We start from the raw sequence: 15749 nt of genomic DNA on the forward strand, positions 1-15749 counted from the left end.
TAAATCTACCAATAAGACAAATTGAGTAGAGGGTAGAAAAACACCACGTTCAAGATAATCGCATAATTTATTTTTGTATATACAGTCACTTTACAACGCGTACTTTTTGTTATACAGTGTAGCTCACAAATACTTTAGGTCAGCAAACGGCGAATGGTCGCAGTAAAGACGGTATCAAAGTAAAAAAACTAATTCAGACGATCGCCCTGCCGCGATGGGTGTTAGTCTCCGTGAGAAATAAACGACACTGAACGATGTTGCACGCACAATCGGAAATCTCGACAAATCATTTTGTGTCTCTCTTATGTGTTTCATAGGGACAATCGATTTCTCTCGTTTCATAAAATTTTGTGACTCACGAGTCGATAATTTTCTTAGGGACGGGGAAGCTTTAGAGGCAAAAACATCGATCCTGTGGTCTCTATCTAGGTTGGCAGTAATTCTCAGGCATGGATTGAAATTTTTCCTCGCTCCTTGTATACGCTCCCGTTCTTCGAATCATACCAGCATCGTGAAACTTCTTTTTCGTCGAACGATTTCGTAAAGTAAGTCAGATGACACCTTTGTTGTTTTATTTTGTACCGTTCCGTCGATTACGCATTATACACCGTAGTTTTTTTACAATAACACGCACGTAAATGTCGGACACATTGACGATCCAATGACAATGTACCGCGAAAGAAAATGAGATATAGCGGTTTAACAATTGCGATCGACAATGAGAACACAGTTTACGCAATACTAACATAAAAATTTTAGAATATTTCCCTATCTCTTCCATTGTTGTTCTTCAATGTATGTTTTCACGAAGTAGCAACCCCTTCGATGTAGCAAAAAATTATTACAGTCGAAATTTAATAATTAACTTACATATATAACCGAAACCTACGAATTTCTTTCTTAACGATTACAAATTCAAATACATTCGATAGAAATATAATTATAATACGTTTCGAATCTAACTTCCTCCTTCTTTTTTTATATAGATATATATGTATATATATAAAACGCAGTATATTCGCGAAAGCAACGTCGACGATCGAAGCAGATCTTCTTTCTATTTTCGTTACAATAAAACATTCTTCTTTTCTCTTGTTCTTCCAGGAGACGCATTACTGGCCACAAATTCGTTTCGATATGTTGAACAGCGATATTCATTGGAAGAATACAAAGGATCACATTTCAAGAGGGAGGATATGTGACAATATTGCTCGCGATCAATCCGAATTCTCTAACGAGGAACAATTTTTATATAGTCAAGGCTTAATTATTCGAGAACGAACGCTTTCCTTTCAGAATTTTTCTTCGCACACCGACCGTTATAGATCGACAGATATGAAAAAGATATGATTGCTTTGAGACGTTACATTATAAAAATTGTATAAGTGTGCATCTTTCGAACGAACGAACATAATAGAAAAGATACGTTTAAAAACCATTAGATGATTCGTCGTAGTAGCGGTGACGAAAATATTCACGCGCTTCTTCTGCATAATTACGCAATAGTTTGGTCGATCGACGCTCGTTTCCTTCATAGAATCACGTTACTTACAACATAGTTAACGTCGAACATTTCCAGACAATGTATAGTCATTATTTACATGTCGATAAGAATATCGACTCCACGTAGTGGATTTTATAAATATATGTATATGAACTCATGCACGTCAAAGATATGTATTTGTTTGGCGCTTAGATTCTAGAAATTACGTATTTAAACGGTGCGCACAAAAAACAACCTTAAAGATTACGATATTTTTTCATTAATGTCGTCCAGTATCGCGAACTGACAACCGTGCTAATTAGTTCGTTTCGTTTTCGTATTAAAAAATGAAACTTCTGTTCGCTGGAAATATTCGACGAGGCGAGTTGAAAAATCTTCGATAACGTCTCTTTCTGCGACCGAAGATCGGCAGTCGCCATTAACGATTAGAACTTAGGCTGTGTCTTCGACGTTTTGTCGCGATCGTTAACAGGATTGACGAGCAGGGGAAGAACACGTTGACGCAGACATTGTTTCGTTTCCACGAGCGACGGAAGAAAAGAAATTTAAACAAAAAGGAAGAAAAACTTCGTCGTAAAAGGCTTATTCGATGAATCATTACGATTATAATTAGGTCGTTCTGACGATTTTCTCTTAGGTCCGACTTATGCAGGTGCGCACGCTTACGCGGGCTTTAGTACACGATAGTAAAACGATAATCAACTCGTAGATCAGCACATGTTAATCATATTTACAAGTAGTATATCCCGGCACGGTAGCTACTTTTCTTTCTTCAACCATACGTCAGCTTTCATTCAGACACTCCTTCTCGTTGATCATTCGATTACACACAAGCGGTACATTATCATATAATTAATAATATTATTATTGTTTTCGCATCATTTTCAGACGCCGAATCGTTTTCCGTGTTTTATAGAATCAATCAGAATTGTAAATCTCGAGTATAAATTCACGATCTTCGTTTCCACATACTAGACACCTTCCTTTCGAATTTCTTTCGATTCGCCGAAGGAGCTCAACTCGATGGAAACGATTCGACTTCGTTCTCGGTTATTTAATGCATACATGCCTTCGATTCTTCTATTTTCTTCGATTCTAGTCCATTTACAATTTAATCGATCGCGGTAGACCGTGCGTTTCCGTGAACCCTGTATATGAAGAAGAAACCTGGTGGTCACGCTCGTAAGCATTTTAGAATCGATTGCGAAACTATTTCGTGCAAGTGTGTTGGAGATTGTCGAACGGAAATGGAGTGTCTTCGAGGCAAGCTCGATGCATTCTTTAGTACCGGGTCAAAATGTAACGATACATCGATGATCGTGACCGATCGACGATATACATTCATCATGGTACCTGTGTCCATTAAATGGAATGTAATCTGCATATAGTGTCATATGTATAATATATATATTTATATATATAATATAATCATAGTAATATAATATATATATATATCTATTCCTTTGCGCATTTGTAAAAAGCCTTGCTTGCCTAGAAACAACGTTGTACGGCGTATCTGTTCGTATAATTCTTATTTATGTATGTTACGTGTGTTACGTGTACGCCCGTGTGTGTATGTGTGTGTATGTATCTTGTTCGTTCATCTTTTTCTTCTTTTCTTTTTTATCGTTTTTCTCTACTGGCGTAAATCAACAAGTCCTTTAAAATACATTCTTCTATATTCTGATAATGCACGATCATTTAAATCTCTCTACCGAAACACTCAAACATAACACCGATTTATCGCTTTGTTTTTTCTGTTTTTTTTTTTTCTGTTTTAACTATTTTTTTTTTTTGTCATTTATCTTAACTCTCTCGACTCTTCCTCTTTCGTTCTCTCTTTCCCCCATTAATCAGTCTTGGCATCGTAAAACATTTATAGGTGCTTCGATATATTTAACTTACAGAGTAACGTCTAAACGAATATCGATGAGTTTCATCCCTTTCACGCCCGTCTCTGTATTTTTGACCCCGGAAATCCCCCCATCCCACTGTTCTTACCATTCAGCTTCAACTCGATGCTTTGCAAGCATTTCTTCCCCATAGCCCCAAATTTATACGTATACGCGTTAAATTTTATACATACATATATTTATTCATATGTATAATTAATCTCGTCACCTTAAAAATATATTATTGTCCTTAGATGAGAACGTTCAGCATTTAACACGAGAGATGCTCCTTCTATTCACCTCTTCTCTACCGTCTGATCATTCGTTATGGCAAACGAACGACAAACGGGACTCTGTTTCCCTATACTATCCCGAACGAAAAATAAATATACGAGTTAGCTTGCTATTGTTATTGGATCCGCCATTTATCCTTGTTGTAGTACGATTGGCGGGTCCCTTTTCATGGTATTCTCTCGTACAGCTTTGGCAGGAATCACGTGTCTCCTTGTCGGTTACAAGCCCAGTTCCTTTCCGCCATCTCGCTTTCTTTTTCTTCGTTTTCATTGGAATCGTTCAGACCTCGTGTCTCGTTCCCTCCATTACCCCCAGAAACGAACACCACCAACGATTTCCTTCGCGTTCGTCTTTGTCCGTTTTTAGGCAGATGCTAACTCATCGAAGACAAAAGCGTCGTCAAGTCGACGAGCGTGGCCAAAGGCGATATCACGTTGACAATCGTCGTTTCCGGGATTCGTTATCATACATCGTTGTCGTGACAGTACTCGATCTTCCGCCTGTTCAGCTGAAGACGCCGTTTATCCACTACGAAGTCTGACACGCAGCCTTTGATGCCTCGATGGCCGGGTTTTCCACCGACGAACAGCTTGCCGTTTGTCGTTAACAGGGTGGTCTCTGTGGATACTTTCACCGGAGTGAAATCGTCGATCTGTATCATCGACGTTCTTCGTCTTCTCGATGCCCTGATATGGTGAAAAACACCGTCGTCCACCCGTTCCTGCATACAGGAACGATCGATAAAGGATTTGTAATACTTCAATTAATTTAATAATTGATAATAAACTAGAAACATTATCGATCGGTTTAAGTTTAGACCTAGTAATTAATTATTTAATTTAGTTCTAATTGATCGATGACGTAAAGCATTGGATAAATTTCATAATACGATACATAATTGATAAAACATCAATACAAACCCTGCTCCTCAAAGATATCTGCTCGCTCTTGCTCTTGTACGTAAGAAGAACTTGGCCACCGTGTAACGATAAAATAAGATGTTCGATTTTGCCTCTTCCAACCCAAGCAATCAAGCCATCCGGATGCGTTGTTCTCAGTCTCAGCTCAAATTTATTCGATTGTTGACCCTTGCGTCTACAATATCGTTTTCTTTAGTGCGTGCTTGGTGTGCATAGTCTTAAATATCGAGCTACAGTGCCATAGGACAAAGACATAGTACATACAAGCAAGCATTGCTATAAAATAAATAAAAATCATACAATATCAACCCTACTAACCCTATGTTTCACGGTATGGTTCTGAAAGTTAAAGATCTTTTAAAATATAAGATTATCTGAAGTATATCAACAATCATTAGCATTTTGCTTTTATTCCATACAATTTTTAGCAAATTGTTTTTGATCATGATTAATGATGAAAGTTTCTCTGGTTAGGTTTGAAGGGCATGATATTAGCATTCTCTATCATCGAATAAACAGGTTAGCAGACACGGCGATACATAGGCACAGATAATAAAGGTCTCTCCCTCAAACGAGTACACCACAGCTATTCTTCCTAGAAACTTACTCCGTGTAATCGTAACTGTCGTAATCGTAGTCGACATCCTCCTCCAAGTCGTAGTCGGAGTAGGACTCCTCAAAGTACTCGCCGAGGGTAGTATTAGTTGAGTTAGTACTAGTCGGTGTTACACAATCAAAAGGTTAGTGATACTTTGATTGAAGAAGGATCTAATTAGTCTACCGTTACTAACGTTATTGAACAACCTAACTTGGTGCTCCTAATTCGGATTAGTACCTTAAGAGGTGTAGATGCAGTGACTTAGGAGTATGCGATAGAACTTTTAGAAAACGTTTACTGGCTCGATCGTTGATCGATTCGATTTACCTTCTTCCATTTCGGTGCTTAAATTGCAAGAAATTGTCGCCCTTGAAACGCACTGGCCTTTCGGATAATTCCGTGGATACATCGTAGCCCATGACTAGCAAATTAGGAAAGAAACAAACATTTCTCTGTGTTTACTAAATTTTACAGTTCATTTTTAATAAGATGTGACGAACATTACTTACAAAATTCGCAGTGGAGACCATTGTAACCGTTCGCACATTTGCACAGATAACTGTTTAACAGAGGTAAACATACTCCACCATTGTGACAAGGGTTCTCGTTGTTAGGACATGGTAAACCATCATAGATTTCCGTGTTATGTTGAGTAACGTTGACAGCTAAATTTTGGTACGTTTTTCCATTCACCATCAGTCTTTGTACCGCGCCTACCAATCCAGTCCAGGCTCCAGCGAGCCGATGAACTTCTCGCCAATGTCTACCATTTAAAGAAATATATATTTTCTATCCAAAGTTCTTCGTTCGAACGAAACATATTTAGAAACTCACTTAACGCCGCCAACGTAAAGAGGCATTTCGAGATTCAGTTCGGTTAACGGACTTCCGGACAGTCCTCTGGCAACAGTTCCGTCGTCTAATTGAAGAACCCCTTCTCTGCCTAATCTGCTGATTCGAACACAATGCCACGTGTCGAGCGTAACAGGGTCTGGAGAGGTAATATTGGCGATACCACTTCCAAGATTGAATCTAAACTCCAGTTTGCCCTGGACCAAGTTTAGACTAATGAAATCACCACGCCCGTTGTTCAACTGGCCATTGTAAAGTAGCAAACCGTCGTTGGCATGCGTGAGAAACCATAATTCGATGGAGAACGCTTTCGCTACACCTTCCAAGCATGGGAGTTCCAAGAAACCGTCCCCGGACATTTCGGGTATCAACAGCTCTGTTAACTCAGCGTCGACTAGAATTAATTAAACGACGAAGTTATTCAATGAATTATTCGATAAGTTGTTCAGTAATGTAAAAACAAACGTCGTTAACATTAACGAATCGGTACAATGTATCTCGTTAACGAATACATATCAAATGAATTTTTACTCACGGATTTCACAGTGTTCTCCAGTCCTGCCAGGTGGACACTTGCAAACGTAACCACCCTGTGGAAGAATATCACAGGTGGCTCCATGCTGACAAGGTTCGCCTATACAAGGATCTAAAGACTCTTCGCAATTTCTGCCAGTGAACTGAGGTGGACAGATACATCTATAATCAGGCGGATCGTATTTCTCCACTGCGTAATTGCCATGTTCGAAGCTCGTCTCGTAATCGATGTCGTAATCGTAATCGCACTTGGGTGCCGCGCAACGTTTCTTCGCGTTTTTCTTCGATCTGCGTTGATCGATCGAGATGCAGTGCGATCCCTTGCATCTCACGATGTTCATGCCATTCTTGTTTTTACCTTTCCCTCGTTTCTGAATTCTTCTGCACTCGCGACCGTTGCACAGATCTTCCTCAAAGATTGGCTGACATGTTGCGCCGTTTTGGCAAGGCAGATTGGCGCACGCGTTCTCTCCGCACTCTTTCACGCGATAAGTCTCCAAGATCTCTTTATCGCGACCCACATGAAGATCGACGAAGTTCCGATTGATTTTCAATTTTCGTATGCAACCGAGGAACCCATGATTGGTACCGATATTGTCGTAAACCCTGCGCAGATAAAAAGCTTTCGCGTTATTAGATTTCTCGATGAAATGCGAGGACTGGACGAGTAATTGCGAGGGAAAAATTACTTAGAATAATTGGTAGGCATGTTGCCGACGAACGTATCTTGGTTGAGATCGAGCGACTTCAACATTCCTTGACTTTGACCCGCAACATCTTCCCCATCGTTGAAAATTAAAACGCCGTCCTTGTGATATCTTTTCGCGGCAACTCGATGAAACGTTTTCATAGTAATTCTTTCAGGCGAGGAAAGAATTACAGGGCCATTCCCTAAATTGTAGCGAAACTGTATGTGTCTGTGAAAATAAATTAAATCCTAAATAATATACAAGAAAGTGCGAACCTTTTTAATCTGTAATTCATTAGCTCGATTTATAATGTCACATATTGAAACAATCGTGTCTAGAGAATAAGAATCTTTCCCGAATAAACCAACAAGGCATTATCAATACACCAACGTAACTATATTCACGTGAATGATACTAATTCAGGAGATAACAACTACAGACCCGTCGACGATGGCTAACGAGACGAAATCCCCGGTGCCGTCGCTCTTCTGTTGGTTGTAAAGTATAATCCCGTTGTCAGCGTACGTCTTGAACTCAACCTCGACGCTGAACTTGTGGTAAGCCTTCAATCTGTTCATCCTGACGTAGCTCTTGCCGTCGAACGACGGCACCTCGTAATCCCTTTTGTTGATCTCCTCGTCGCATAATAGACCGGTGTAATTTGGACGACAGATGCAAACGAACGTTGCACTCGGCAGATCGATGCACGTCGATGTCGCGTGACACGGATACGACAAGCAGGCACGAAATTCTTCGGTCGGTGTAACAGGCACGTAATTAGCTGGAAAAGGGACAGTTTCTTTTACATTCTTTTCTTCGTCTTTACACAGTGCAAACAACGTTGGAAGATTCGGTCAAACAGAGCCCCTTTCTGTATCTATTTCCTTCTCTTTCATTTACGCCTCGTTTGAACGACACTTTGCTCTTAGAAGCCGAAAGAACGTAATGCAAATGGCCTTTATTCCTTTGTAATAAGAAAATTAACGTTAGTCTATAATATAATTTCTTCGGTAACTCTGCTTGGAATGCGCGACGCGTAGAATTTGTGGGATTGTATTTTGCTTTAAAGGATAAGTACGTTTTTTAAAAGAAAGACGTATATTTTGAGAGATGTACTTATGAGGTAATATGGCCATTATCGGAGTTTTTAACATTTTTATCGGTAATCTTCGTATTTTATCTTTACCATTTACTACTTTACACTGCTATTAACGTATCCACATTAAAAGGGAAAAATGGAAAGCCATCGCTCGAATAAACAGGAGAAATCCGCAAGAACAACCAGAGTAGATAAGATCGAATCAATTACCAAAACATTCCTGTCTGTCGCTGGTTTCCGCGTATCCTTCCGAGCAAATGCAACCTCCATTGGAGCATTCGCTGTTAGGAATGGTGCAATCCTTGTCGTCGGTACAGAGGTCGCCGAGCAACGCGGTAACCACGCGAATCGTCGCCGGGGTTGGTCTATACGCCGCCGCCACTCCTGAAAAGCAGAATTAACGGATAAGTCGATGTCTGTTCATCGAGTCTGAAGAAAAAAGGCATTTCTCGTACGGTCTTCGTTCCGCACGACATCGATCCGATTACCAACGTCGAGCTGATTCAGAATTAACCGTCAAGCGGATTTAGGAATGCACGTTTCGAAGCGCACACATACAGACATATACACATAGGCAAACTAGCGCGTGCACAAGAGCACAAACATATTAATTCGTAGTATTTATTCAACGCTATTTCAAACTATTAATTACGTCACGCTGTGAACGTTATCGCGATGACGATAATTACGTAGCACCGGTTACAGAAACTTAGGACGAAATGCATTTGGCTCTGGTGCTACGTGTATCACTGAATACTGAAAGTGGCGGGCGGAAATTCGTTTGATTAAATTTGACTTTAATTTTCCCGGGATATTGATATTTCGTTATCGCGTCGAAATGTTTGTAGATAAGTAGATTACGGTGGTTTAATAGAATGGAATTTAAAGGGCGGACACGTAGATGTCTTAAAACAAAATGAAAGATAGCGCGCAAGATTGCATTTCGTAGTCGTCGCGTGTAACTTTGGGATGAAATATCGACACGGACGGGCGTAGAATGGAATTGGGCTCGATTTTTACCGTGCTTTAAATTGTCCCTGTCGATCGTGATGGTTTCTTGATGCGCCCTGTGGGTGTAATAATAGCGAGGATCCGGTTCCGGCACCAACAGATGCCTGGTAGATTTCGATAACGGAGAAATGGCGGCTGCTGGTTGGGTATATTGCACTGCTGTATACCTTTTAACGGGGAAGTCCGTATTCACCATGGGATCGTCTGAAAATTTTACGAACGTTCCACAGTTCTACCACTGCTTCGTTTTGGGTGATGCGACGGAAAGACAAGGTTACGATTTCAGATTTAAACGACGCTAAAAAATAAACGCGTTTTGGACGAGCAACGAATTGTAATATATAAATAATTTCTTTTAAAATATATACTTGGAAGCACATTTGACCATTTAAAAGGTGTATTATATAACATATTGACAAACAATTTCTATAGCGAACCACTTGATACCGTAGTAAGTCATTGTACGAATAAAGGGGAACTTTCAGTCTCGAACGAAGTAACGGAAGCGCAACGTGAATTTTTAAAATGATAAAAATCGGATAGCATATTCTATGGCCGGTTTCCGGGCCTCTCTCGATCGCAGCCGAGACGGTCATCGTGGAGGTTTTAGTCGGTTGGAGTCCGGCACTACCACGCTGCTTTCCCCAGAAGCGGCCTGGTGTCCGTGCGGATTTCCTCCACGTTAATAAAATAAAAAAAAAAGGATATTCTATCGAAACTAGGAAGCCCGAGTTGGCATCAGAAACCGAAGACAGCTTAATGGGATTTTAATTACTTTCCAATTGCAGCGTTGCTTCCTATTATTTCACATTGACGACTTTCACTGTCCTCCACTCTTTCCATTATTTTTTCCTCTCTCGGTTTTTGTATGTTTACCCCTTGCCTCCTGCCGCTGTGCCGATCGCCGCATATTCCTCTCGATATAATCAACGCTTTTATCGACTGCGGGACAAACCGACAACGAAATTTTTCTCCCGCTCGCATTCGGTCTCCGATGAAAATATTTTCTGCTTGGGAAATTGGTGTGTAGAAATGGATGGAGAAAGGGTTGAAAGGGACGAGAGGAATGGATTTAGCCAATTTAAGAGTTCGTTGATTGGCGGAGAAGAGAATCTGACGGCAAATACGAGTTGACATTTACGAACCGAGAGAATTTCTTTCTCGATTCACATCGACGATTGGCCTTTTCATCGGAGGGGTTGGCTTTATCGACGTTACCATTTCCCTGTTCCATTATTTCATTCCCTCCCTGTTTATTTTACAAAGAGTACCGAAGAACTGGAGTAGGATTAGCTACGTATTTATCTGCTGAAAGCGTGGAATTTTGATGAAGTTGAGAGTTCAAATAGGTGAAGTGGAACAGACGGATGCGAATGATGTCACGCAGCTATTTCTTGGTTTTACATTTTATTCTCGTTTTTCATGAATCGTTAATCGTTCTCTGCTTTCGCTGGGAAACAAGTTTCGATCATGCATGAATTCAATACTTATGTATGTGCTATATGTATGTATGTACATATTAAATACTTATGTATATATGAAGACAAACGTGCTCGCGATATGTAATTGAATTTCGAGGCGACGATGTCAATATTGACAGGTATAAATATTTTCTACCCGTCTTTCGACTCTTTCGCTATCGCCGCTAATTGAGATAATATTTCCCTTTTAATTAGGATTATTTTAAATACGTAAGATAAAGTTCCCTTCGCATACGAGGAAAAATTCGGCGAATTCTCTTCTTAAAATTGGAGGAGATTGGCAGAATGGTTAAAACGAGTACAAAATAAATGACAGGAGAGTAGATCAACGGACAGACAAACACTCGATTCGTACAAGATGCTTCTTCGACTCTCCCAATGATCTCCCAAAATGATGATACTCCGATTCAGCTTCGTTCGTTTCAGTCGAACGAAACAATTAATAGTCTCGCCCTTTTCTTTTTCGTGCGTCACATCCATCAAACGCACCCTCTCCCTTAATCAAACTTCACGTCATGTCAGAATGTCCACGTAAGCGGGATATCCATTCTTCTTTCAGTAGTCGCGTATCCTCAACACAGAAAAGAGATCACGCGAGGAACGTCGAAGAAATTGCGGCATACAATATTTACGGGGTTGAAAGTGGCGTCGACCGCGTGCGGTTCCATGCGATATTTCGCTCGCGGAAATTGTTGTACGTCACGTACGGGGGAAGAAGGGAAAACGTGATGAAAAAATAGTAGCCTTCTACTATGCAGAGAGGGAGCTGCGTCCTTTCGGTATAAAACACGACAACAGTGGCGGAGAGGCTGCAAGAGGAAAGAGGATGGTTCACCTGCTCAAAGTAATCTGATTTATGTTTGACTCTGTAGAGCGAGTCCCGAGAAAGAAGAACTTTTTAAGAGATTGACTTTCGGCGACAAGGGAGGGCCAGGGTAACGTTGCCGAGGCGGGGCTTTGGAGGGGGCTGAGCAATCGAAAATAAGGGGTGAGAGGTTACGGAACCAGGAGGAGACTTTAATAGATTTCGACGTTTCACTCCGCGAACTTTGTCAGTGAATGTGGAATACTCTGGAACGACAGATGGAGAGGCTTCTCTCCGTCTTCATCTTGGTTAAGACCCGTTCCTATACGTGAAGTTCCAAGAGCTCTTATATTTTACTATATTTACAATCCGATGATTTTATGCTAGATATCGAGGGATCGTTAACGTGGATTTATCGATTACGCTCTTTTATTAATAATAATAATATTGTATTGTAATAAACGATTATAACTTTTCATCCGAGGATATTATAACGAGACAGTGCATGATAATTCCAAATAATTTTTATATCATTTTTAATAAACTCATATTTTTAGAGGTGTAGCTGCACACGAGTCAATGGAAGATTCGAATTGGGAGGGGCTCGTATTGTTGTGCCTTGGAGTGTCAACGTTGTTTTGGTTTAGTAGGTTCAAAGGTAAACGAACTCCGGACAAAATATTATCGCCGTTATTTGCAATCGTCAACCGCAGTTACATTCGAACTTTTTATAACAACACCGGTCGATACAGATAGACGAACGTGCTCTCTAGGACAGCTAGTATAGCGAATCTTTATAGCGAGTCATACAGTCGAATGGTAAGCGTAGAGTTGAACAGTAGTATCGAGCGAGCGATGATAACGACCGGCATATATTATTTCTGTACTTGTATCTAAAGTGATTTTAATATACACTGACTATTGCAATTTTATCACTCGTCTGTTTAATAAACCAACACGTATAATAAACCACCTCAAAGGTTTCTTTATTTGTAGCTGCTAAATTTCATTTTTTTCCATTTTCAATTGCGAATGCATCTTACACGCTAAACTTACGTTACGCTAAGTAAGTTTTCCCATTTATAATAACAGATATAGCAATTGAAACGAATAGAAAATAAAGTGGATAGCGAGCTAGTTCGGGGAGTTCGAGAAGCCAGGTCTTGAAACCCTTTTCCCGATTACCTGGTCCACGTGAACTCGCTGGAATTCATTGGAACGAGATGCAAAGAGAATTTTTTCTTCGATAGATTTATCGCGACCGTCTATTGAACACGATATCGACCGAATTTCCGACGGCTAAATTTATGCGGGGACAGTGGTATCAAAAAGCGGTCGATACTGCATTTGTTTGAACTTTCGAAAGACTCTAGATCTGTCGCGGACTAATTCATTTTGATAGCGGAGTTGTGCTTAACGGCCTGGGCAAGGCGTTTCGTTACCGTTTCTTAAGGTTCCGATGTTAAGTTCCGACCGGGCATAGCTCACAGGGACCACTTAAGACGGGACTTCGCTTCCAAGTCAACGGTGATTTAGTTAAATCCGCCTTTGGCGCTTAGTTTCGCGAGTTAACGTCACCAACTTTCCCAGAATTTACCTACGAGTGAGATAGCGTACTCTTGGGATAAAGGAAATTCCGCGATACGTATCCTGTTCAATCTTTTCTACCTTTCAATTCCACGATTTCGTTCGAACTCGGTTTAGAAAAAGAAAAAGGTGGATAAATCGATAGAAAAGAATAGAAACTCCAATTAACGAAACAAGTACGGTAAATATGTTACTAAATTAATTGTAAATTGACTTACTTTGCTTTCTTTCTTGTTAAATCGTTGATCGACGGGTTGTTTATTCTTTCGAAGGAAAACATCATGGTGCAACGTTAATCATAGAATATTAGCAAGAAGAAAGCAAGCAAAGTAGTGTGGGCAAGCGTTTCGGGTGTAAAGGGGTTATAAACATATATGTATACATGTTAGTAGAAACTTGATAAGTTTATTATCACGTAATGGATACAAAGGAACAGGTTAGATGTTAGTCCTAATTTTAATCAGGCTGTGCGAGATTGCATCTCCCATACGTTGATAAATATATCATTAAATTCCCTACTTCAAGCTCCAGCTTCTAGATAACACTTGTTCCTAATTAAGTTATTCTAAAATTCGTGAACCCTCGAAATCGTTACGACAATATCTCGTGCTTTAAGCAATCCCTCTCTTCTCGTCTATCGCGTTAACTTCTTAAATATTATATATTCGCTGCTCGTCACCTAATTTTTACAAACAGGTATATGTATCGTATTCCTTATTCGTAAACTATAATCGAACACACGGAAGAAATATGATAAGTCTATTTCCGTTGGTTTCTGGATGTTTCATAAAAGATACGACTTATCATGTTTTCCTCTATGGCCTTCGTATATATAAACAAAACATTCTGAAAATTCACTACAAAATTAACAAACACGTTGATGAACTATTTTATTGTACTACGCCATTCACCAGCTATCAAGACTCTCTAGAGAATAAATTTGCGTTTTACAGACAGGAGCGAGTCCTGTTCGACAGCTGATCCAACGTGTGAAAAGTGCTCCCAGTGGTTAATTAGTTTAGTAATGCAGAATATAAGGCGGCCTGTACGGCGTATGTTCAGTGAACCCACCTCTGCAGTGGCCGAAGGCCTGTGTGACCACGTCCGCTTGATGGCGACAAGCGTACAGCCTGAGCTCACACTCGTTGTCGTATGTCTGTCCGTCACTACCGCAAACCGGCACGGACGGTATGTCCGATGGACAGGACGACGGACAAACGCAGTGCGGTCCACCGATTTCCGAACACTGCCCGCCGGAATAGCATTCCAGCTCGTTGCAAGACGTCGGGATCGGCGGTATCGTATCGGCTGCAAACAAACAGAACGAACCCGTTAAATCGATCGATGGATGTTATTCCGTTGGAATATTAGTTCAGTTTATACAGAATTACACAGAGTCTATATAACGCCTGACGCTATATCGTTGTAAATTTGGTTTCATATCAAAGGAAATTTGTTTAGGATTTAAATCAATTGCTACTATACCGGGACGATCATTTTTCTACTGTAAATTCAATTTTAGGCGTCGATGGAAGCAAATTGGTTGAGATTTGAATTATACTATAGTCTGTCGAAGTTTCCTTTCGCGCGATACCTGAGTAGCATCCTGTAGGTGTTAATATCTTGTTGTGGTCGGTGCAAATGGTACATTTCTGGCCCTGGATATCCGGTTTGCAAACGCAGCGACCTGTCATTTGTTCGCAGTCTTCTCTAACGGAACCAAAGAGCGAGCAGCCGCATGCTGGATCATTCAAAGGAAATTTGACGTGCCGATTAATATTAATTCAATCGATAAACTAAATTTCATATTGAGATATATCATCGTCCATTAAATTCCAGATATAAAGCAATAATCTCTTCGTGTAAATTGCTAAACAGAATTTCAGTCATCCTTACGTATACATCCTTGATGTCCCTCGCTGATTTTAGGCAAACCCCAATAACCAGGCATACATCTATCGCATTTCAGACCACCTACACCTGGTTTGCACTCGCATTGTCCGGTTTCTGGATTGCAGGTGTCAGAAACACTGCCTAACCTGTTGCAGTTGCATAAACTCGGACAACCTGCGCCATTGGGCCCGCGTGCGGCCGTTTTGCCATCCGGACAGCAGCCGTGCCAGGAGTCTGAGCACTTTACGACTTGGGTCCCTTGAGCTAGACAATCGATAATTTACGTTGACCTTCTCTATAGTATGTTGTTTTTTTTTTATTCATAGCAAATCGCAAGATGTTAGTAATAACATGCGAAATATGTTTGAAAGAATTTTCTAAAACTAAAATTTCCATCGAAAGAACTGACCTTTTCTGCAGCATCGAGCTAGTCGCGTGGTCTGATGGCAATAACTGTTGCTCGGACAATCTCGTCGTTCTGGGCCATTACCGCAATCGTACTCTTTCCCATCGGCATCCACCAATGGAGGATCACCGTTACAAGGTTTCACTTCCATACCTGGATTAAAAGTTTTGTCTCAATTATGTTC

At 40.4% G+C, this 15749-nt stretch overlaps 1 protein-coding gene across 10 annotated transcripts in view; it reads right to left on the reverse strand.

Moving 5' to 3' along the window:
* Positions 1 to 225: 225 nt before the first annotated feature.
* Positions 226 to 15749, reverse strand: part of LOC122573408 (agrin-like) — a 382715-nt gene continuing 367191 nt past the window's right edge. For 8 of the 10 annotated variants that reach the window (XM_043739729.1, XM_043739728.1, XM_043739727.1 and 5 more), the window contains 15 exons: positions 15569 to 15718; positions 15163 to 15423; positions 14861 to 15007; positions 14338 to 14574; positions 9403 to 9597; positions 8593 to 8766; positions 7725 to 8064; positions 7284 to 7511; positions 6596 to 7200; positions 6043 to 6454; positions 5718 to 5971; positions 5536 to 5629; positions 5218 to 5325; positions 4611 to 4785; positions 226 to 4411 (listed from right to left, as the gene is read on the reverse strand). In XM_043739729.1, the coding sequence (XP_043595664.1) occupies positions 4154 to 4411; positions 4611 to 4785; positions 5218 to 5325; positions 5536 to 5629; positions 5718 to 5971; positions 6043 to 6454; positions 6596 to 7200; positions 7284 to 7511; positions 7725 to 8064; positions 8593 to 8766; positions 9403 to 9597; positions 14338 to 14574; positions 14861 to 15007; positions 15163 to 15423; positions 15569 to 15718 (3638 nt within the window). In that variant the 3' untranslated portion in view covers positions 226 to 4153. The remainder of the gene's footprint in view (positions 4412 to 4610; positions 4786 to 5217; positions 5326 to 5535; positions 5630 to 5717; positions 5972 to 6042; positions 6455 to 6595; positions 7201 to 7283; positions 7512 to 7724; positions 8065 to 8592; positions 8767 to 9402; positions 9598 to 14337; positions 14575 to 14860; positions 15008 to 15162; positions 15424 to 15568; positions 15719 to 15749) is intronic. The other 2 variants (XM_043739725.1, XM_043739724.1) reach the window with 2 other exon arrangements.

This window comes from Bombus pyrosoma, linkage group LG12 (genome assembly GCF_014825855.1).
Source record: "Bombus pyrosoma isolate SC7728 linkage group LG12, ASM1482585v1, whole genome shotgun sequence".
NCBI lineage: Eukaryota > Metazoa > Arthropoda > Insecta > Hymenoptera > Apidae > Bombus > Bombus pyrosoma.